Below are 22552 nucleotides of genomic sequence, written 5' to 3'. Positions count from 1 at the left end.
GAAAAAAAATTTAAAAAAAATAAAAATAAAAAAAGAAGAAGGTAAATCCAAAAGAAGAAGAGGGAAAAAAGGAGGATGAAAGTTAGACCATGATCTTGCTAACCAGGTCCGACCATTCAGTAGGGTGGATGCGCTGCGATGGGTCCTTGAGAATGGCCGGCTTGACGATCTGCTCGACAATGCCGTTGCGTGGTATGCGGCAGCCGCTTTCGCCGGAACGCGCAAAGTCGAGCACGCGATGACCTTCGCGCGCCATTGCGAGACGCTGCATGCTGCTCGTGCCGGGGTAGAGGAGCAGATCGCCTGTCGCAGCGGCGAGGAGGGTCACGGCAAGAGAGAAGACGTCCGAGGCTGGAGTGGGAACGGCGTCCGGGGAGGTCAGCGAGGAGACGCAGAGGAGTTCAGGAGCGGCGAAGGGAGGCGTGAGGGCCGTCAGGGCGGTGCCCTGACAATCCTTGGTTGGGGAAGAGGAGCCATCAGCGATGGGATGGGCCGAGGAGAAATCCGCGAAGAGCGCTTCGAAGGGGAAGTCGTCGGACGCGGTGTTATTGCCAGCGGAACGGGGTCGCAAGAGTAGGTTGTGTGGTTTGATGTCACCGTGGACTATCTGCGCGCTGGTATGAAGCCATGCAAGACCTGCGACGAGTTTCTTCGCCAACCCATGCCACTCGGGCATGCCTTGAACAGGATCGAACATGGTGCGAGTGGACATGTGCTGTCTGGCGGCGCCAGCCTTCTCCTCGATATAGGTAGAGAGTGCGAGCGGCACGGCGGACATGACGATGGAGTGGCTGTCGGCAATAAAGCCGTGGAAGGGCACAATATGATCTTCGAAGCCGGAGACCATGCTGAGACGGGTCAGCACCAGAGCTTCGGCATCCAAGACCGGGTGAGCGTCGCGGCGCACGGGGGTCTTGACAGCGACCACACGGCTTCTCGAAGCAGGCGAACTGGGAGGGCTCATGGCGGAGGAGGGAGTGGCGAGTGCGCGCGAGGATGCCATATAGACAACGCTCCAGACACCGCGGCCGAACTCGACCTTGCGGCCCTTGTGGTTGTAGTGGAACTCGAGTTCATCTGTGAACTTGCGCGGTGAGGTTACCGTCTGCAGGTCTGGTAAAGTGCCCTTGAGGTGTGATCTAGGTAATGACACAGGGGAAATAGCGTAGTTAGGAGTGTTGTTTATTGATGGGGCATTGCCAATCGGGGTGATTGGAGGTGTTGGCTGAGATGCGGACGAGGGTTGATGCTTGTTGAGATCGGCTCCCGTCTGAACGGAGAGCTGAATCGGCATGTTCGTGGCCGACATGGTGAGGTGATCTGCGATTGCTGATCAAGGGTCGGAGTAGTTCAAGAAGTAGTTCCCGTTAGTGAGTAAAAGGATGGTTCGTTCTATAGATAAAGATTGGGCGGTGGTTGTTGTACTGAGGGAGTTGATAGATCGACGACGCCGAGAGGAAGTATATACTCTGTACTAGGCGAGACCAACAGGTGGGTAGGCAGGCAGCAGTATCCCCTCGTGGAACGAATCGGATGACGGACTAATGATGCGAGGCGAACGTTGGATGCTGCCGGAGACGAGTCTTTGGACCGAGTATTTAAAGATGATGTGGGTGGCGATGCAGGTGACATGAACCGCGAGACGAAAGCGGTGGTCAGAGACAAGCGAGAATGAGAGGATGAAAGCGATGAAGGACCGAAAGCATGACGCAGAAAAGAGAGACAGAGAGGGAAAGACAGTCAGCAGTGGGATGAAACCGAGATATAATAATATAGAGGGAGAGAAAAAGGAAGAAGAGCAAGAGGAAGAGGAAGAGGAAGAGGAAGAGGAAGAGGAAGAGGAAGAGGATGAGGATGAGGGAAAAAAACCAGAAAAAGGCCAAGGGTCTCGACTGACTGGGGAAAAAAAGAGTGAGGAGTTTAATTGAGCCAAATCAAATCAACAGTAAAAACAGGGAAACTACAGAGTATGGAGAGGAACATTACAACGTGTTACAGTCTCTTTTTCTTTAATCTATATCAAAGGTTACAGTAACATGTCTTGAATCCTGGTCTTAGCACTATGTGACTGTGATGGGGATAGGCGCTCTGACACGGAACCTCTTTATCTTTCAACTGCATACCTATCTCTACCTATCTATCTATCTAGTAAATACCAATGGACAGTCCTATTCATCTGTCTCGTGCATCCAATTCTACTATGAAGATTACCCCCGGGAGCTGACGTGCAGTCAATAATAATACTCACCTATGGTAGGTACTAGGTACGAGGTATGATTCTCTATGGCACTGGTGGTTTACTGAATACTTACCAGATACGCGGCATGTAAGTAAGGGTCTGTATGGTACACGAAGTCACGAACAGGCTGATTTCGACCAGTTCCTCCAAGACGGAACGACGGCCGCTAAACGCAAGTAGGCTTAGTGCAGGGATTCGGATGGCCCAAAGCAGTAATCGCGTGGAGATCAGTGGTCACACTGCATGACTCCATAATCCAGAATCCATAAATACTCCGTATCTTACAGAACATGGGGGTTTTCCATCTCATCGTTAGTATCGTAGTAGTGAAAGAGGAAAGGGAGCAAGCAGAGGGATCATGAAACACTCGGTAGCTGTCAGTTTGGCCGCCCCCCAAAAGACAGGTCAGTTGATACTTGATACATACTGGGAAGTAAATCCATGTCAGAGATAGTCCCCATCTTTTTCATCATATTGAGTCGTCTCTGTTCTCAGCCAATCTCCACCTCCACGTGGACGTTTCATTGGGGGAAATTATTGAGAGACATTTGACACCTCAATAATAATGATAATCCGTATAATTTGTAACCCATTAGTTACTCCGTAGTTACTCCATAGTTTAGTTCAGGCTTGGGGGTTCATCTTCTGACTCTCTGAGACTAAGCTTCACCATTAACCGAATCAGGGTGTCTTGACAGTCGGATCGTCTCTATTTCTAGGACTGTAATACGTCATGATCAATTGGCAAATGGCAATCACACTGTCACACTGCATCCTGATATCCTCAGCTTTCTTCAGCTGCTTCCATCCAGCCTTATCTTTGTCCTACACAGACTTAGTTTGAGTATTGTTGAGTTTGTTCAAGTCTCACCCGGTTACCCCAGGTCTTACTTTGGCATTCCTGACAGATTAGTAGTGATTACTCTAGTGGATGTCTCCATCCTTTTTTATCATACACAGCTCGTATAATGTATCACCTGGTAAGTTAAAGTTAATCCCTCGACTTCTCAACATACCCCTTCAGATCCCGCATCCACGTCTCAAAGTTCTGCTTCAACTGCGCCCCATACATCCACCGCACCACATATCCCAAATACCCAACCTGCGCCTCCCAATTCCTCACCTCTGTCCCCCGACGGACCTCCCCCCCGTTCCCGGAAACCTCCACCTCCTCCACCTCATGCACTCTCTCCGCCGTCAGCAGCATCGCCGGGATCCCTCCTTTGGCGGCCGAGTCACTCGCCCACACGATGCGCCCGGGCGTCTTGGCGCCGGCATTCGGCGGCTCGAACGCGATCACCATCAGCTGGATATCGGTGTCTTTCTGCCGTCCGGACGACGAGGGATCCATGTGCACGTGGAAAGTCATCTTGGTGCCCTGCTGGAGGATCGGGGAGAGGCTGTCCGCGGAGGCATCGGGGGTGTCGGGCTGTTCGCGGATGGTAACTCGGGGGATAAAAGTGTTCCAGGATGGCCAGGTGGAGGTGTCGATCAAGGCGTTCCAGACGTCTTGCGAGGGTGCGTCGATGTATGTGGCACTGTCGATATGGAGGACGGCGTCGGAGGCGGAGATGTTGGGGGTGGATTTGGAGGAAAGAGAGGATGTCATTGTATCTTTTATAGGAGTTGTATTATCAATAAAGGAATCAAATTGAGGAGAGAACTGGAGATTGATTGTTCGTAGTATGCCTGGTGAGTAGATAGTGAAGTTAGTGAGTGTTATGGATAGGAAGTAGCTCAATTGGCGTAGTTCGTAAGTCAGGTGTCCACATTTATCTACAGTGCTGTCTGTCAACTTGAACTTCGACTTCATCACCCACAAGAGAGATAGGAATTTCCTTTCCATTTCAATATCTCGTACCTCTGGGCGAGTTTGACAGTTTCAACTTCTCCATTTTTTGTCAATTCTCCACCAATACAACGACAGAACCTCATAGTAACCTCCCAACATGGCGCTGATCATCTCTATACGTGTGGATTCGATAATTCCGTCCATACAAACCTCTGCTCCTCGAATTTCTCCGTGTATAAAAAACCCCCGGGGTAGCTCCTAGTAACCAAGCTTGGAGAAACCATCTTCCTGGACTGTCATAAAATGTGCAGTGCCATCCAGTGCGTCCATTTCACAATCCACCTGTCCCCCCGGCTCAACCCATCATGCTATCTCCAAACCAGCCTTACTGGGCATCCTTGCCTCTATTGCGCCTCTAGCATCCAGTCACTCGCTAGAGGCCCGCTCCAAGCGATGCGTGATCCCCTCCCAATACGCATCCTCGCAGGGCCGCGCAGATGACTCGCCCGCCGTCGCCAGCGCCTTCGCGCAGTGCGCGCACGACGCAACCATCATCTTCCAAGCCGGCGTGGACTACAACGTCTTCCAACTCATCAAGGCCACGAACCTCAGCAACGCCGAGATCCGCATGCTGGGTAATCTGCACCTGCCGTAGGACATCGCGGCAGTGCAGCGCATCGTGGCCGGCGGCCAATCGACCTGGTTCACGTTCCAGGGCCCGCGCGTCGACTGGACCGGCCCGGACGACGTGGCCCATGGCTGGATCGACTCCCTCGGCCAGGCGTGGTGGGACGCCAACCCGGCCAACAGCAGCGGGCTGCCCAACCGCCCGCACCGGATGAGCTACCCAGACCAGCCAGGCGCGGCTGACCAACTTCCGCTCGCGCAAGCCCCATCGCGTGGAACGTCAAGCTGAACGGCGACGACATCGCCGTGCACGCCGCCATCATCGACGCCCACCCCACCGGCGGCTTCCCCTTCAACACCGACGGCTTCGGCGTCCAGGGCTCCCGCATCCGCATCGCCGACAGCATTATGTACAACGGCGACAACGCCATCGCCGTCGCACGACATCGCCTTCGAGCGCAACACCATCGGCTTCCAGTCGCACGGCATGAGCATCGGCTCGCTCGGCAAGAAACCCACCGACCCCGCCAACATCACCAACCTGCGCTTCGAGGACGTCACCGTCGTCGACGCCCTGTATGTCGCCCGCTTCAAGTTCTGGGTCGGCGGCTCCGGCCTCGTCAAGAACGTCGTCTGGAAGAACATCCGCGTCCACAACGTGACCTTCCCCATCTTCGTCACTAAGAGCTACTGGGACCAGGGCGCGACCCGGCCCGGTACCGTCGACCCTTCCTCCTCCGTCATGATGGAGGATTTCACCTGGTCCGACTTCTCCGGGTCCATCAACACCTTCCAGCCGGGCGATGAGTCCTGCGTCTCCCATCCCTGCTGGTACAACAACGGCCTTGCGAACCTGAACCACACCGAGCAGCGATCGTCCTCGAGCGCAACACCGACTCCTCGTGCAAGAACTTCGTCCCGAAGAATATCAGACTGTACCCGCGGAGCCAGGCGCCGCCCAGCGTCGTCTACATCAAGGCCGCAGCGGAGCTGAACCCGAAGCTGGGTTTCGATTATAGAAACGGCACCCTTCACCCCGAAATAGAAAAATGTATCATCTATTCCTAGTTTAATACGTTACACATGGATCACGCTTAAAAAAACAAAAAACAAAAAACAAAGCAAAATCTATCTTCCAAATTCCACGTAGTTCAACCAATCAACTCCCCGCCCTGTCCTCCCTCCCTTCCTCCAGATCCCACCGCAACTCCCTCACCACCTGGATGCTATTCGTCTCGGGAACCTCATCTCTAAGCGTCGAGCAGTTCCCCGTCACACTCGCCGAATAATTCCAGCTTGTCATCGCAAACGGATTCTCCAAATTCCACGTCAACGACGAGGGCGGAGGTTTCTCGACCGTGTGCTGGCGGGCGGAATCGTGCTCGCGCTCACGCTCACGACCATGTCCTCTCACGTACTTGAAAGAGATGCGCGAAAGTAGCGGGTGTAGGGGCGGTAGGCAGGCGCAGATGATGGCGACGTTAGATTCGATGGAGGACCAGGTTGCTGCCGGGCCGTTTTGTTCTTTCGGGGGGGCATTGTTAGTTTCCTTTTCTCTCCGACACATTGATCTTTGGACAAGGGACATAGACATACCCGTAAAGTCTTCGCTGTGAGTGAGTTTGATAATGGTTGTAAGCCGAATGATGCTCAATGCGCAGACACTATCCCAACCCCAGTTAGCGAGGCTATCATGATTGAGCAGTTGGAGTGGTGAGGGGAGTTATACAAGAAGCCCAACGCAAAGACCACAATCATTTCAATCTTCTGCCTTCTCGGTAGGCGTAACCGCGCCAATGTCGGAATCGGTGTCGTCACGACCACAGCATCTGAAGCGATCTGTAATGCCGCGTTGAGACACCAGATGACAGAATAGGAGAGACAGGTCGCAGGGACAGTGCGGTCCCAGAACCCTCGGATGGGATTGCAGATAAAAAGCGCGCTGAAAAGAAACCAGAGGCCCTCGACGACGACAAATACGAGGAAGGCGATGAGGAGAAGCCGGAAACGGCGGTTGGCCAAGGCGAACAGACGCATATACAGCAGGATGAGGGACAATTTTGTCAGCGAGAGGGTGATGTTGTAAAAAGGAATGGAGACCCAGAGGGCCTGTAGTCGTCAATATCACTATATATACTTGGTGGGAAAGGCAAACACATACCTTGAGCTGCATTTTGATTTCATAGGGTGAGAGCACAGCATTTTCCTCTCCCAGACTATAATGCAGTTCTATTTGCGATAAGTATGCGCATACAGTTCCCATGAATCAAGGAACCCTCACCAATGATCAAGAACGCAAAAAACACAAGATTTGTGAGCTTCAAACCAAACGGTCAGCGCCTCGCTGCAACTGCACCAGAGGCATCCAGCTTACCATTGCCGCAACGATCGCCGCATCATCCCAGCCCGGTTTTCGAACGATCATGAACCGAGTGAACAGTCGCAGCACAACCGTCAGAGTTGACGCGGTTGTGAAGGCAATAGTGACTCCAAGAATGGCTATCTTGTGGTACATCGATGAGAGTGACTGCAGTAAGGCGGCGACATCCTCTAGGCGATTCCCTTAAGTCAAGAACAGAAAGAAAACAACACTTAAGTCAATGAAAATCCAGTATCTCGACTGGACCAAGAATCGAAAACTGCGAGGCCAATGCTTATTCAGTCGACTTGAAAATTTCGAGTCTACTGTGTCAGTACACAGGTCGCCAGAACTCTATCGCAACTGGACCACTTATCAGCAACCTCGTACGCCATGGTACGTCAATATCTATAGGATTGAACCAGGCAGCATCGGACATCGATCCACGGATATGAATTCCGAACCAGCAATCGGAGGATGGCTGGTTTCAGACTGAAGGTGGGGAGAGTGGTGGACTGGAGCGGTGACAGCATCCCTTCCCTACATTCCAGTCGAAGACTTTTGGAACTCAGGATCGCCGCATTGGGCAGAGGACAGTAAGAGACCTCTGCAGCTCGCCAGTTTTGAAGGCTCAGACCGTGGGGCAACCTTGGATGAAATATGTTTTCACAAGAGCAACCTAAAGACAATGAAATCGGCATAGCCCGTCACGTAACCAAAAAAAATTTCGATCTATCCAAAGAATTTTATACTGCGGCTATTCCAGAAAAGCCCTCATGCTGAAAATGGTATTTTAAGTACAGTCATCTCAAACAAAAAAAAAAAAGAAAAGAAAAGAAAAGTTAAGAGGAGAAGATGGAAAATAAATCAACGCGCTTACAGTCGGGCCTTGAGGTTGGACTTGAGTTGGCGCTCAACAGCAGCCATGTACTCCTTGGTGGTAACCCAAGCCTCACGATCCTTGCGGCCGCAGGCCAGGGCCAGATCCTTGGTCATAACGCCGTCATTGACAACATCAATGCAAGCACGCTCAAGCTCCTCGGCGAAGGCAACAACGTCGGGGGTCTCGTCGAGCTTACCACGCTGGATCAGGCCACGGGTCCAGGCAAAGATCGAGGCAATAGGGTTGGTGGAGGTCTCACGGCCCTTCTGGTGCTCACGGTAGTGACGGGTGACCGTGCCGTGGGCAGCCTCGGACTCAAAGGCCTCACCGGTAGGGGTGGTGAGAGTGGAGGTCATCAGACCAAGGGAGCCGAAGCCCTGAGCGACGATATCAGACTGAACGTCACCGTCATAGTCTACAAACCCCTAATTAGCAAAAAGATAGTTTAGAGAGAAAACAATCGGGAAACATACTCTTCAGAGCCATAACGAAACCGCCCTCGCTCTTAATCATCTGGGCAACCATGTCATCGATGAGACGGTGCTCGTACCAGATGCCCTTAGCCTCGAATTCCTTCTGGTAGTCGGCCTCATAGATCTCCTGGAAGATGTCCTTGAAGCGGCCATCGTATCTCTTGAGGATGGTATTCTTGGTGCTCATGTACAGAGGAAGTCCCTTCATCAGGGCCATCTGGAAGCTGGAGTGGGCGAAGCCGCGAATGGACTCGTCAGTGTTGTACTGAGTCTGAGCAACACCACCGCCGGGGAAGTCGTAGACGGTGATCGACTCGGGCTCGCCGCCCTTGGGAGTGTAGACCAGCTCGAGCTTGCCGGGGCCAGGGATGACACGGTCGGCAGCACGGTACTGATCACCAAAGGCGTGACGGCCAATGATGATGGGCTTGGTCCATCCGGGAACAAGACGGGGGATACGGTCGATGACAATGGGTTCACGGAACACGGTTCCACCACTGGGAAGACAATAAGCGTCAAATTTCCAGAGTAACAGATGACTTGGGGACAACATACAGGATGTTTCTGATGGTACCGTTGGGAGAGAGCCACACTGTAAAGGAAACGGTCAATTACAGATTCCACAGCGCAAAGCCTATTGTTAAGCTTACTCTTCTTCAGCTTGAACTCCTCAACACGAGCCTCATCGGGAGTGATGGTAGCACACTTGACACCAACACCATACTTCTTGATGGCCTCAGCAGCGTCGACGGTGACCTTGTCATCGGTCTGGTCACGGTACTCAATACCCTAGGAAATGATTAGTAGATGTCTCTCACTGCTATAGACCCATGTATGTTCATACCAAGTCGTAGTACTTGAGATCAATGTCAAGGTAACTGGTCCAGCAGCGTTAGTCCGTATTTCAATGGCCCCTCGACGAACGTGATGAGTCAACAGCATGACTTACGGAAGGATCAACTATGAAGAGACAATTGAGTCAGTCATAAAGTCTTAAGCTCGAAGGCAGTACGGGACAAGAATATGATAGATCCAAAGGATTCGGAGAGCAACGGCCCGCATGCATATAGGGCTGCCGGGGTAGTGGAGGGACAAGGGGCAACTTACTTTTTCTTTGATTTCCTGCCAGATGATACGGGTCATCTAAAAAAAGTACCAACAGAACAATGGTCAGCCCAGATCATGGAGAATCAACGACTTGAATTGAGACGAGAGGGGGGGGGCCAGATGAGTCAATGATCATCGGGATGATTGATAGGATGCCCAGGCACAACAGGCATTGCCCGCCGTTTTTCCCCGCGTTTTCGCAGCCCATGACGAAAATGCGGTATCCGACACGCTTGTGACAGACACGTATAAAAGGAGGCGGGGGGAAGGCATCTGGTCTGCAGATCGAATTCAAATTTCAAATCCGACGAGAGAGCCTGGTATAAAAGATGTTACAAGAAGAGAAGCACAAGAGCCTACCTCATCACCGTCCAGCTCGACGACTGGGTTCTTGACCTTGATCTTAGTACCTTCGGTGGCCATGGTGCGCGATTGTCCGGACCAGCGGGGTGAAGCAGAGAGACGGGGCAGAGATAGCAAGGACGAGGAAGCAAGAGTACGCTGAGGACGGGCTACAGCAGCAGAGGTAGAGAAGGAAGAAGAGGAAGACAGAGAGACAGAAGAAGTAGAAGAAGAAAGGGAAGGGAAGCGAACAGCGGAGGAAGAGAGAGGGGCAGAGCGAGGAGCGGCAGAGGCAAAGAGGGAACGTCGCGCAAAAGCCGAACTGAACCGGAGGGAAGCCATATCGTCGCAGAAAGGGCCTGGGATAGGGAAACTGGGAAGAAATCGCTCTTGCGTTTCGTTGCGCTGTCTGGTCTTCTCCGTCCTATTGGAGATGAGCGATTATGTGATTGCGGATATTTAGTCGGGTTGCCCAAACGGAGTCGCAAATCGGTACTTCCACTGCGGCTTCGACGGGGAAAGGACGTGAGGGTATGCTATAGCCGGAACAGACAATCAGCCAAGCGTCCGGGGGTAAACTTGCGACTTTGGAGTACCCGAGGGAATAACAGAGAAGAGGCTCGGCTGGAAGGAGGACGGTGGAGTCGGAAGCTGCCGTCAAGCCGGAGAAAGATGATGCAGGAAACTGGACTGGACTTACTTTAAACTACTATCTCTCGCTCGCAGAGTCTCACTCGTTGGATAATTCTTTTCTGGGGGCAAGCAACGGGGCAGAACGGACCACCCGGAAAATTGCTTAAGGAGGGAGAATATGGAGGGGGGATGTTCTGGTGGAGTGAGTTGGTGATGACCAGAGGAAGACTATGTATCTGTTGTAGCAGACAGCTGGAACAGAAGGAAGAAGAGGAAGAGGAAGAGAAGAGATGTTTGATTCCAACAGGGAAAAAAAAAGCCTTTGCCCGGATGATAGATACAGATTGATATTTATGACTGATTTGACTGTCTGTTTGACCTGTTGTTCCCTCTCTTGATTGACTTTAATTTACTGATTTTCTTGACCTTTTTTTCTTAGCACGACTGGGGACTCCGCTCCCAGCGCCGAAGCCGGACATTTCAGTCTACCGTGCGGATTTGCGATGAGAATTATCGGATCTTTTCTTCGAGACAATAAAATAAATCAAACTAATGTTCTGATTGATAACTATATTATTGTCTCAGACGGAACTGACTCCCTCTTTTAACTCCGAATTGTCGAAAGCGTGGCGACCTGAATGTTATTTGTATCCTACTTTTCTGTGAGTCTGTCTGTAGTCTGTACCCTGAAGGTACTCTAACTAGTAACTACACCCTCGCAGTTCTCCAGCCTCTTAACCCATTTAGCCGCTGTTTCCCGCGGCAACCAGCAGATGTACGAGTACGGGGTGCGTATGTAATGTGGATGTATTGTACCGCCAGAAAGCGAGGATCCATCCACCGAAGTCGCCTATATGCGGATCTCTGAAAATCTGGGTTCAGTGGGAGAGAGATGTAAGTAAGAGCTACGGTGAGAGATTCGAGGAAGTACTTCATAACAATGAGAATTATCCGAGTGAATCATGGCGATCGATTCAAGTCTCCAACCTGCAGACTGCTACTCCATACCACTAGGCCCGACTACTAAGCCCCGTGACCGGGGAGCTTGGGTCCAACTCCGCGCACCAAATCCCTCTGAATACAAGTAATCACAAACACCATTCCGATATCGTCACGCTTGTAGATGTTGAATGTTGAATTAAATATGTAAAAAAACACTTCTAGATATGGTATCACGTTGAGGATTATGAATTTTTGAAAATGAAAAAGAAACAAGAGAAATGACCAGATGATGTTGGGATGAGATCATCAGCCTAGAACAAACCATCAATCTCCCCGGTTTCGGTGTCAATATCCACATTCAGGTATCCCGGAGCAGTCGGCAATCCGGGGATGGTCTGAATGTCCGCCGCAAGAGCGTACCTGTGAAGTGGTTCATCCATCGGTTAGCTGTCTGATTTGCTAGGAGCTGAGGAGCCTGGAACGAGGAACCCCAGATGGGGGAGAAAAAACGAAAAAGGCACTTACAGATATCCACCTCCAACCGCTAGTCGAACGTCACGGATGGGGACTGTGAATCCCGTCGGTGCGCCCTTCAGAGCAGGATCGTGACTCAGAGAGTACTGGGTCTTGGCAATGCAGATCGGAAGGTTGGCGAAACCTTGCGCGGTGTAGGTGTCGACCTTCTTCTGCGCCAACTCGCTAAACTCGACCTTCTCCGCCCCATACATGATCTTTCCGATGCTCTCTATGCGCTCCTGGATGCTGCCCTCCAGATCATACAGGAGCTTGAAGTCCTTGGGCTTGGAGCTAGCCGCCAGAACTCCCTTGGCCAGATCCACAGCGCCAGCACCTCCTTCGGCCCAGTGGTTTGCGGGGATCGCATCCTCGGCACCCGCGGCAATGGCCTCCTCACGGATGATGGCGATCTCGGCTTCCGTGTCCGTCTCAAACTGGTTAATAGCCACAACCACAGGAACACCATAGTGCTTGGCGTTCTGGATGTGCTTCCGCAGGTTAACACAGCCCTGGCGGAGGATCTCAGTGTTCTCAGTGCGGTAAACCTCGTGCAACGCGGCGCCGGGCTTAATTTCAGGACCGCCACCATGAACCTTCAGAGCCCGGACAGTGGCAACGATGACCACACAGTCGGGAGAGAGGCCAGACGACCGGCACTTGATGTTGAAGAAGCGCTCACCACCCATGGTGAAGTCGAAACCAGCCTCTGTCACCACAAAACCAGTATTAGCCTCATGATCCTCATCGGGTTCAGTACCGGCAAGCTTCAATGCCAATTTGTCAGCAATGATAGAACTGGCGCCGATACTGATGTTAGCAAAGGGCCCGGCATGGACGAGCACAGGCGTGCCCTCCAAGCTCTGCATCAGATTGGGCTTGATGGCATCCTTCATGAGGGCCGCCAGCGCGCCGCCAGCGCCGATATCGTCGCAAGTAACGGGATCGCCGCTCTTGGAAGTTGCAACAACCATCCGCCCCAGTCTCTCACGCATGTCCTCAAGGCTGTTGCTCAGCGCCAAGATGGCCATACACTCGCTGGCCACCGAGATGTCAAAGCCAGTCTCACGTGACAAGCCCTTCTCAGTAGGGGCCTGGCCGACTGTAATGCCACGAAGGTGTCGATCGTTGACATCCAGCACACGACGCCAGGTTATGGTGGAAGGATCGATATCAAGACGCGCGAATCGGCGAATCTCTTCCTCGGTGAGCTCATTGGGATCAGTCTTGGTGATACCCAGCTTCTTGAGTCTCCTGAACATGATAGGCTGGAATTCCCGCTTGCCCTTCTTCACAGGGACCAGCCTATTGAAAAGAGCAGAATCCTTCTGAGTCGCCTCGTGGAACATGCGAGTCTCAATAGCTGCGGCCAAAAGGTTGTTGGCCGCAGTGATCGCGTGAATATCACCCGTCAGATGCAGGTTGAACTCGTCCATGGGAATGACCTGGCTGTAACCTCCGCCAGCAGCACCACCCTTAATTCCAAAGGTAGGGCCCTGGCTCGGCTGCCGAACATTGGCAAAAGCAATTCTGTTCAAATGCGCACCGAGAGCTTGAGTAAGACCAATAGTAGTCGTCGATTTGCCTTCTCCCAGAGGTGTAGGGGTAATACCACAAACCAAGATATATCGGCCGTTACGACGGTGAGACAGGCGGTCCAGGACGCTCAGACTGACCTTGCCCTTGGTGTGGCCATAGGGTTCCAATTCGTGGGGGGCAATGCCCACCTCCGAGGCGACCTGAGTGATAGGCTTGGGGTACTGAGCCCGGGAGATGGCAATGTCGGAAGGAACAGGCTGAACAAGCTTGAGAGGTAGCGGAGTAACGTGTCTGTCCTTCTGCTTCTCAAAATATGCCTTAGCCGAAGCGATCACGTTCTTCAGAAGCATGGCGACTGTCATGGGACCGACACCGCCAGGCACGGGAGTGATCTGCGAAGCCACCTCAACGGCGGATTCATAGTCGACATCTCCGACGAGTCTCTGACCAGACTTCTTCGAAGCGTCAGGCTTGTAGTTGATACCAACGTCAATAACGACGGCGCCAGGCTTCAACCATTCGCCCTTGACGAATTCCGGTTTTCCAATGGCCGCAACGACGATATCCGCATTCTTCACGATGCGGGGGATGTCAGGAGTCTTGGAGTGGCAGACAGTCACTGTTGCGTCGGCGTTCTTCAAAAGATAGCTGACAGGGCTACCGACGATGTCACTACGACCAAGAACCACTGCCTCCTTGCCCGCGGGGTCCACGCCGCTGGCCTTCAACAGATCCATCACGGCCAAGGGGGTGCAAGGAACGAAGAGGGGATGGCCACCTCGTTTGGCCAACTCTCCGATATTGACAGCCCCAAAACCGTCAACATCTTTCTCATCGGCAACGGCCGAGGTGACTGCGTGCTCGGACAAGTGGCTTGGGAGAGGGAGCTGAACGAGAATGCCGTGCACTGAGGGGTCATTGTTTGCCTTCGTAATCTCCTGGATTATCTCGGGTTGCGTGATCGACTCAGGGAAGTTGATGATCTTGCAGAGGATATTTGCCTTTGGTCCCAGAATGTCAGTCGAATACTCATTTAGTGAGAGTATGGAGACCAGGTGCATACCTCTTCGGCGGCCTTCAATTTCATGCGCACATATGTGCCTTGAGCGATATTAGACTCCTAACCAATTATAGGCGCAGCCAATGCAACACTTACTGGAATCCGATCTGTTGCCAACTAAAAGCAGAGCAATGTTAGTCTCTCCGGATGACCTCAAACATCGAGTTCGGCCATACATACCCTGAAAAATGACCAAACTGGGCTTGAAACGGGGATTTGACTCTTGAATCTTCGTAATTTCCGCTTTCAATCCCTCGCGAATGCTCTTAGCAATGGCCGTGCCATCAATCTTCGTCGCAGCCATTGCTTTTTTTGTTTCGGAGAACAGACGGCGGGAAAGTGGTGATGTCGGAAAAGTCCTCAAAGCTGGTCGACAATGACCGGGAAAGTCCACCACAAGTCCGATGGAGCGCTGTCGAGAAGTTCTAAGGACAGGCGAGGTCAAAGTAGATGAGATGTAAGAAGAGTAACGCTGGGAGCAAGAATGACGAGAGGAGAGCTTTGCATGTCCAGCGCAGCGGGGTAATGTCGCCGAACGGGCGGGAGGAAATGGCATCAATTGCTTCTTTTTGGGGCCTTTTGATAGCGGCCCTCGGGACGACGCGATAAGAGAATTCCGTCGGGAAAGCGATTGGTTGCCTCAGGTCCAACAACGAAAGGAGACCAGAGAACGTACGTCTATACTCTATAATAAGTAGGTAGTAATACAAAAAAATGAATATAAGGGAGTAATTGAAGAAGGGAAAACCGAATTGATCAATAATATCGAAATGATTTCATTTCCTCTGAATTTACTCTGAGAATTTTATCGCATTCTTGAGTCACTTTCGCAGTTTTCCGGCCGGATCATCACATGGGGATATTTGGCACGGCGAGGAGTAGTTAGTTAGGTTACGTAAGATGCAGGGTTCCAACATTGGCTCCGATTAGGGCTGGTGCATGCTTGCCTTATCGGTCAGGCACTCAGGCATTCAACGGATTATCTACATTTCCGACACTGTTTGCTTATCGGACAAACAGCCTCGAATAGGCAAAAGTCTTGGCGCGCAACGCCCTGACTGAACTGTGCGATCAAATTCACTAAGAATAATTAGTCGACGACGCCGACGAAGACAGCCCACCCAGCATCCCCGCCTCTATATCACAGGTTCTGGACAACTCCTATCGCGGAGGATATAGATTTGATTTTAGCTATCTGTTTTTCGACTCAGATATCGTTCCGCCTCCTTCAATATGAGGCCTATCTTGCTCTCGGGCCATGTGCGTTTTGCCCTCTTTAAGTCCATCAAGATCTTCTTTCCTGCATGGAAGACGTGGTTACTGATATTTTATCGCTACTACAGGAACGGTCCCTCAACCAGATCAAGTTCAACCGTGATGGCGACCTTTTGTTCTCCGTGTCGAAGGATAAGGTTGTATGTGCCTGGTGGTCGGCCAACGGCGAGCGACTTGGTACCTACACTGGCCACCAGGGTGCCATCTGGACGGTCGATGTCAGCCCCAACACAGTTCTCCTGGCAACCGGTTCGGCAGACAACACTGTGCGACTATGGAACGTGAAGACTGGCGAGTGCGTGAAGGTTTGGGATTTCCCTACCGCCGTCAAGCGCGTCGCATTCAGTCCCGATGGAAGCAAGCTGCTGGCTGTGACGGAAAAGCGTATGGGTTTCCTCGGCACAATCGCCGTGTTCGATATCAACTACGGAAACGGTCAGGGTGAAGATTTGGAGAACCAGGCGGAAGAGCCTAGCTTGCGCATCACCTGCTCGGAGAGCAAGGCCACCGTGGCTGGCTGGAGTTACCTGGGCAAGTACATCATTGCTGGACACGAAGACGGCAGCGTCAGCCAATATGATGGAAAGGTGCGGACATCTCTTATTCCTTAGTATGAGGACTACCATGCTGATTGACCCACAGACCGGTGAGCAGCTGGAAAACGTCCAGGCGCACGAGTTCGATCACCAGATCAACGACATACAGTTCTCTCAAGACCGCACTTGCTTCATCACAGCCTCGAAAGACAAGTCGGCCAAGGTGCGTCTCTGCTCGGTCCAGCTCGCTTTTCGCTTGCACACTGTCTAACAAGGTTTCTAGCTCATCTCTTCCCGTAACCTCGCCATCCTCAAGACCTACGTTGCCGATACCCCCCTCAACAGCGCCACCATCACACCCAAGAAGGATTTCGTTATTCTCGGTGGTGGTCAGGCCGCTATGGATGTCACAACCACCTCGGCTCGCCAGGGTAAATTCGAGGCCCGTTTCTACCACAAGGTTTTCGAGGACGAGATTGGCCGTGTCAAGGGTCACTTCGGTCCTCTGAACACCGTCGACGTTCACCCCAACGGCACAGCGTACGCCTCCGGTGGTGAGGACGGTTACGTCCGTGTGCACCACTTCGATAAGCCTTACTTTGATTTCATGTACGAGGTCGAGAGGGAGCAGCTGAGAAAGTAGAAAGCGGGTGATATCCAGAGCCTTTTGATTTTTTTCACACAGTCATGCATCATCTGTATGAGTCATGAGATGAAACTCTTTTTTTCAATAAAAGAAAAGGGAAAAAAGCCAGGCGCGGCGGAAACGGTAGAAGAATCTGGCGGGGTCAAATACAGGGCATGATTTTCCTCATTTCATCACGGAGTTGGTACATTTATTTTCCCTTTCGTCTTTCTTCCTGTCATCTTAATCAAAAAGAATCGCCCCTTTTTGTTTCTTCCCGTCCGTTTGCCTTCGATGTCTATATTCCCCTGGAAATCGGGCTTGTATACAGTATACTCCCGTCGTCAATATCACATTAGCTTGCTCAGTATGATCATGTCCGTTTTAACACAGTCTTTTACCGTGTCATAGGAAGGGAATTTTGGCTCGAAACAAACCTATAGCTCGAAGATCGATATTGCAGCGCATACATACTATCAAGCCTCCCTATTCGTCTTCCCTGGAATCAGTCCTACCTACATACCGTATAGTCCAATCCTCGCTAATTTTCACACGTACCCCGAATTGAGTCTCACAGTATGACTGTCACAGTAGGCCGTTCATATAGACCTATGAAGTCTCCCAGATCTGCAAACTGCTTGTATACCCAGCGTACTTTAATCTAACTTCAAGCCCGTTACCCCTTTACATAGATACATACCTGATCACCTAGCCAGCCAGTGACTACGGATACCACTCTAGCCCACATTAGCACTGCTCAAAGACCATACCAGCCAAGCTTTGAATCGGAAACTCAAAAAGTTGTTCAACCTCGGAATAGCCACAGTAACCAGAATACCAGTTCGCCACCTCGGTCTTCTTACGGATTTCGCAGGATAGAGGTCTAGGTTGCAAGCTTTGAATGAATGGTACTTTGCCACCGGCGAAGCGAAGTAGTATGTTGGCACTCCGTAGTTTGTGTATTATCTCAATTGTGCTACGATATCTCGAGTCTGCTCCATGTGCCATGACAAACCCATAGAGGTATGGCAGGACTGATACTGAGTTCGTGTAGAAACCCCAATATCAGATATCTGTTGCGACTAGTCTATACGACTCATGTTCTGGAAAGAAGCCAAGTCTGCGGTAGAACTCAGAAAATCCCGGAATGCATCGAAGCATGAGGTATTTTTATGCCGTGACTGTAAACCATTTCAATGCCAGCCCAGCGCTCTTCCGACCAGCAGAAACGAAAAGATAAAAAAAAAAGACAAGGGTTCTCATTGAATGAAGAAGGGTCGTATCATGACATAAAAAAAAAGAAAGGAAAGAAAAACATCAAACTTGAGATTGGTAGATCCTCCCCAAGTAAACGGCGCAGGCTCACCCCCGACAGTTTACTTCTTCTTGGGGAACTTCTCTTTCCCGATATCTGCGCCTCTGAGCTTGATGTTGAGCACACGCTCCATGGCGCTCAGGACCTTCTGGTCCGGCGCAGCTGTACCCCGCTCGAAGTCCTGGACGATTGTGATGGTGGTGTTGCACTTGGTGGCGAGCTCCTTCTGTGTCATCTTGTAGCCCTCCTCGGTTCTGCGCTTCTTGATGGCGTCCGCAACCTGGAGACCGACGGTCTTGGGCTTGACGATATCATCGCTGCGGTCGACCTTTGTCAGATGTTGACCTTCGGGGGCACCTGATCTTGCGGCCTGGAAACGGTCAGTCCTAACTTCTCTTGAAAAATGGAGAAGGGGCTTGAGTTCAGCACATACAGCATTACCAGTGGCGTATTTCTTCTCAGTTCCGATGATGAGACCCTGGCGCTGCGCAGCGTTCAAGGCGCTCTTGCCCTTAACAACGGTCTCACGTGGAGCAGCACCGGCACGGTGCTTGGTGCCAATGCGGGTAACGGAATCCCATCCTTCACTCATTTTGTAGGATTGTAGTAGAGATGGTCGTGGAGGTATGTGACGGCGCGGATGGTGATGGGAGAGGGTAGAGTCGAGGGTGGCGGAAAGGGTGGATCGCGTGAGGTTGTGACTTGAAAAGGAGAAAGTCGCAGGGCCACCGAATTTATATCGATGACACAGAAGCTTCTCGAGCCTTGAGCGGCGGGCATTGGAGGGGAGTCAGGCGCTAGTCCACTCGGGGACTAGTGTTCCTGACATCATTCGGAGTCCCTATCTGGCCAAACCAATCTTCCTTACATCAGCCACAACAGCATTGGAATGATGAGATATTTTTCGTATACCATCTTGGAGAATAATGGCAGATGCTTCCCTTGCGTAATTAAGACATCGTGATTACATTTGGGTAGATGAAGACATACGATAGATAGATAGTACGGTACAAAATGGTCAATTGATACTGCATGACAAGCGTCCAATATGGATCTCAACGCCACTGCATAAAATTAGCAGGGCATACATAACCTCAGCCCATATGAACCACCCAGACATAAGGCATGACAAGTACAAAGGTGAGGGAAAAAGTGAAGTAATCAAAAAAAAAAAAAAGCAGAGCCATTGGCTTGCCTCCGAGGAGGATCGAACTCCTGACCTTGAGATATCACAGAAGTGAACTTCCGCTCATGAAGTATGAGACTCACGGGATAACCAACTACCCCACAGAGGCGGCTATAAAGCACCCAATGCCTACAAGGAAAACAAGAACAATGGAGAACCCCGGATAGGATCATCGCTGGCTATGCGAAGGACAGCGTGCCGTCGATGCGTGGTGTTCAGATCTTAATAATAACAATGCATGAAAGAGATCAGATTTTTTGCAATACTCATTAACAAATAGTAGTGTTGATAACAACCCGAAGAAACCGTCCGAACGCCGTCCCATGAACCCAACAAGAAGAAATCACAAGAAGAAATCACAAGAGCCGAAATTTCGTGGGCTCAATCGAGATTAGAAGATGCTATTCACAATGTTGGAACCGATAGTAGCACCGGCACCGAAGATAGCTAGATGAGAGGTTAGTGACCCCTGGACACATCTCACAAGACGCCAACGTCTACGTACCGGCATTGCCCATCTTCTTGCCAAACTTCTTGCCTTGTTCCTCGAACTTGCTGCCAGGCCGCTTGCCATCAGGAGCGTTTGGATCCCCCTGGCTCACCTCAAGAGGCATGTTGCCGTAACTCGTGGAACCCGGAGGAGGCGACGACAGTCCCTTTTCTTCGATCACGTTTACGTAGCTGCGAGGGAAGATACCTTCGAGGTTGGTGCGTTCGTTGCGTCCACGCCACCCTGTAGTCTTTAGCAAGGGCGTTTAAATCTTCGAGGACCCAATAATTAAACTTACAGTCCGCATTCATGTGCTCGAGAACTTGGACACGATCGTGTGGCTGTAGAGCCAGGTCACCGGCATCTGTTGGAGTGTATGCATAGAGTGCCGAAGCGATGGACAACACCGGCGCGGCTTGTGGATAGGCGGGGGGAGGAACGGATGGGGTAGGGTATTGTTGTTGTTGTTGTTGTTGTTGTTGTTGTTGTTGCTGCTGCTGCTGCTGCAGAGCAGACTTCTCGTTCAATGAACTGTTGGCAAATTGGGATGTTGGAGGAGTATACGGCGCTGGAGGAGGTTGAGACTGGGCGACAACCGGCTGATGCTGTTGTGGTTGAGGTACTGGGGAGGCTGTTTGAGAGGGACCCTGTTTAGGCAACTGAGCCAGAATCGACGAGAGTTGCTGAGGTGTGATGACCGAAGCATCTGCGAGAAATTCGAGTTCCTAGGATGCATCAGTAAGTTTGCGGATATTTGCATTGATTTAGAAAACGCAGAGGGGCGAATAGACCGTCGCAGGCAGTTAAGATGGAAAGAGTATCTTACCGATCGGATAGTGCGGAGCGAACGGTTGCTCATGGCGTTCAGCAAGCTATTTTGAGTCGCCATGGTGGAGCGAATCTGATAAACCAGGAGGGAAAGGAGGGGATATGGAGGATGAAAGGATGAAAAGGAAAGGGAGTTTCGTCGTTGGATTAAACGTTTAGGACAGGAAAATGTACTTGGTCACTACACTGGTACTAAGTCATAACATGTCTTAGGAACATCTCAGGCTGAGCCCGGGAGGGGATGGAACCGAACAGAGCCACAAATTGACTGAGGCTTGGCAGTTTGATATTGTTTTCCCAGTTGCTAGATAATTCTTATATTATTGTTAGAGCTATGATGGTTCACCAAGTCTTCTATTTGGTCGTTAATGTTTTCTTCTTTGAGTACTGCTGCTCCAACCTCTTGGAGTGGTGAGAGCATGGGCGCAAAACAGATGCCATAATGTCCTGCCAAGTCGGGCGTTTTATCCAAGTAATGCAGATAATGTTCTGTGTTATGCTAACAGCTACAAAACAGTATAGAACTGGCGAGCAATCTACTATGGAATTGCAAAGCTAAAACAGGATGAGGAATATAAATAGTGATACTAAATACTAATCATATACTATGGATTGTTCTATGAAGCAATGCTGATACCTGGGATGGAAGATATCTGGTTGCCTAAGGAAGGTGGATCCTACGACTCAGGGTCAACAGGGGAACTGTTGTCTTTTTGCTAAAAGGGTTGGCGTCGGCGTGGACGAATAAGTGATCAAATGAATTACTGGTCGCAGGAGTCGCTTATGAACAGCATCAAAAAATACATGAATCATGAATATATGATATGAGCATCAAGCTGAGGCAGGTTACCAATCAGACATGTTCATAGGGCCTGACGATCATCTGGGGTTGTGGCTGGCGGTCCGCATTCTAGTTGTCCTTATGTACACTGTAGTCTGTACTATCTGGCTGCTGGCCCCACCAGCGCGAATATTAACCAAGTCGTTACTCCTCTATTCCTCTTGTTTCTCTCGCTCTCGAAGTGCATATCATGAAGACGTTGGAGGGCTTCATGTCTTTTGCCTATTTTTATCCTACCTACAAACGCTCATGACAAGGATTGAACGCCATGGGATGATATATATCCAAGAAGACATGACCCTATCAATCTCTGCCTTATAACGCTATGAAAGTATCACAAATACGTTATTGTAGGAACAAAGACTTGCATCATGAAAGTACTTTCAAATCAAGGTGAGGCATACAGGGAAAGACATTACATTTACTCCAGAGAGCTATAGATCGTTCCAGTTAACTTGATTCCAGATTAATTGATGCTCGTGAAGCATATCGGAACCTGAGAGACAGCACCTCAAATGAACTCAGGTCCCAACAAGGCAAATTCAAGATGGACCTCGAGCGTGAAGCTGAGATCAGGCATGCCATGAATACTGGCAACGCAGAGCGGAGCCAGTCTCCAGAACCAAGCGTTGGGCGCACCAAGACTTCGTTCTGGGATCTAGGGTGGGATAAGACACAGAGAGCTACCTGGTTTTATTGAGTTTTGGTAGATGGCAACAGTGGATGAGGCGATATTAAGGGGAGGGGATACACTGATTGCAATGATGCAAAGGCTGTACCCTGATTGTTCAGCACCAGGGACAGAACCCTTCGGACCATGGGTACTATCTATCGTATCATGTACCTACCTCCAAGAATCTAGACCATAGCAGACTTTCTTCTAGAGGCCGACAATGAACTACTCAATTTCCTCCAGAAGCAAGGTATCGGTCTCGCACTGCACGGAA

At 50.9% G+C, this 22552-nt stretch overlaps 9 protein-coding genes and 1 non-coding gene across 10 annotated transcripts, besides 5 other annotated features; 2 read left to right on the top strand and 8 right to left on the bottom strand.

Annotated features, from left to right (window-relative positions):
- Positions 1–82: 82 nt before the first annotated feature.
- On the bottom strand, positions 83–1309 carry ACLA_036690 (protein kinase domain-containing protein; the record flags this gene model as incomplete). Its single annotated transcript, XM_001270889.1, has 1 exon — positions 83–1309. The coding sequence occupies one exon, from the start codon at positions 1307–1309 to the stop codon at positions 83–85; it is 1227 nt and encodes a 408-aa protein (XP_001270890.1).
- Positions 1310–1794: 485 nt separating this feature from the next.
- Positions 1795–1860: a microsatellite.
- A 1060-nt stretch (positions 1861–2920) lies between these two features.
- On the bottom strand, positions 2921–3848 carry ACLA_036680 (uncharacterized protein; the record flags this gene model as incomplete). The annotated part of the gene is made up of 3 exons (XM_001270888.1): positions 2921–3064; positions 3131–3140; positions 3256–3848. The coding sequence occupies 3 exons, from the start codon at positions 3846–3848 to the stop codon at positions 2921–2923; spliced, it is 747 nt and encodes a 248-aa protein (XP_001270889.1).
- A 340-nt stretch (positions 3849–4188) lies between these two features.
- Positions 4189–5652, top strand: pgxC (putative extracellular exo-polygalacturonase; the record flags this gene model as incomplete). Its single annotated transcript, XM_001270887.1, has 4 exons — positions 4189–4262; positions 4353–4666; positions 4700–4937; positions 5037–5652. 4 exons carry the CDS (start codon positions 4189–4191, stop codon positions 5650–5652), a joined length of 1242 nt encoding a protein of 413 aa, XP_001270888.1.
- A 165-nt stretch (positions 5653–5817) lies between these two features.
- Positions 5818–7173, bottom strand: ACLA_036660 (uncharacterized protein; the record flags this gene model as incomplete). The annotated part of the gene is made up of 4 exons (XM_001270886.1): positions 5818–6182; positions 6255–6322; positions 6388–6767; positions 7033–7173. The coding sequence occupies 4 exons, from the start codon at positions 7171–7173 to the stop codon at positions 5818–5820; spliced, it is 954 nt and encodes a 317-aa protein (XP_001270887.1).
- Positions 7174–7774: 601 nt separating this feature from the next.
- ACLA_036650 (NADP-dependent isocitrate dehydrogenase) lies at positions 7775–9903 on the bottom strand (the record flags this gene model as incomplete). Its single annotated transcript, XM_001270885.1, has 8 exons — positions 7775–7796; positions 7898–8315; positions 8374–8870; positions 8929–8965; positions 9024–9162; positions 9218–9251; positions 9467–9516; positions 9841–9903. 8 exons carry the CDS (start codon positions 9901–9903, stop codon positions 7775–7777), a joined length of 1260 nt encoding a protein of 419 aa, XP_001270886.1.
- Positions 7832–7859: a microsatellite.
- Positions 9904–11708: 1805 nt separating the features above from the next.
- Positions 11709–14813, bottom strand: ACLA_036640 (C-1-tetrahydrofolate synthase; the record flags this gene model as incomplete). Its single annotated transcript, XM_001270884.1, has 5 exons — positions 11709–11817; positions 11923–14450; positions 14513–14550; positions 14606–14626; positions 14690–14813. The coding sequence occupies 5 exons, from the start codon at positions 14811–14813 to the stop codon at positions 11709–11711; spliced, it is 2820 nt and encodes a 939-aa protein (XP_001270885.1).
- Positions 14814–15742: 929 nt separating this feature from the next.
- Positions 15743–16963, top strand: tif34 (translation initiation factor eIF3 subunit i; the record flags this gene model as incomplete). Its single annotated transcript, XM_001270883.1, has 4 exons — positions 15743–15769; positions 15853–16371; positions 16427–16543; positions 16604–16963. 4 exons carry the CDS (start codon positions 15743–15745, stop codon positions 16961–16963), a joined length of 1023 nt encoding a protein of 340 aa, XP_001270884.1.
- A 1358-nt stretch (positions 16964–18321) lies between these two features.
- On the bottom strand, positions 18322–18852 carry mbf1 (multiprotein-bridging factor 1; the record flags this gene model as incomplete). The annotated part of the gene is made up of 2 exons (XM_001270882.1): positions 18322–18630; positions 18694–18852. The coding sequence occupies 2 exons, from the start codon at positions 18850–18852 to the stop codon at positions 18322–18324; spliced, it is 468 nt and encodes a 155-aa protein (XP_001270883.1).
- Positions 18853–19452: 600 nt separating this feature from the next.
- Positions 19453–19555, bottom strand: ACLA_036610. The gene has a single exon. It is a non-coding gene; the product is annotated as a tRNA-Met (tRNA).
- Positions 19556–19779: 224 nt separating this feature from the next.
- Positions 19780–19810: a microsatellite.
- Positions 19811–19837: 27 nt separating this feature from the next.
- Positions 19838–20825, bottom strand: ACLA_036600 (SH3 domain-containing protein; the record flags this gene model as incomplete). The annotated part of the gene is made up of 4 exons (XM_001270881.1): positions 19838–19893; positions 19952–20179; positions 20235–20661; positions 20763–20825. The coding sequence occupies 4 exons, from the start codon at positions 20823–20825 to the stop codon at positions 19838–19840; spliced, it is 774 nt and encodes a 257-aa protein (XP_001270882.1).
- Positions 20392–20442: a microsatellite.
- Positions 20393–20427: a microsatellite.
- Positions 20826–22552: the final 1727 nt, after the last annotated feature.

Source organism: Aspergillus clavatus, genomic scaffold (genome assembly GCF_000002715.2).
Source record: "Aspergillus clavatus NRRL 1 1099423829802 genomic scaffold, whole genome shotgun sequence".
Classification (NCBI taxonomy): domain Eukaryota; kingdom Fungi; phylum Ascomycota; class Eurotiomycetes; order Eurotiales; family Aspergillaceae; genus Aspergillus; species Aspergillus clavatus.
Note: the sequence above shows the minus strand (reverse complement) of the source record. Positions and strands in the feature narration are given on the sequence as shown.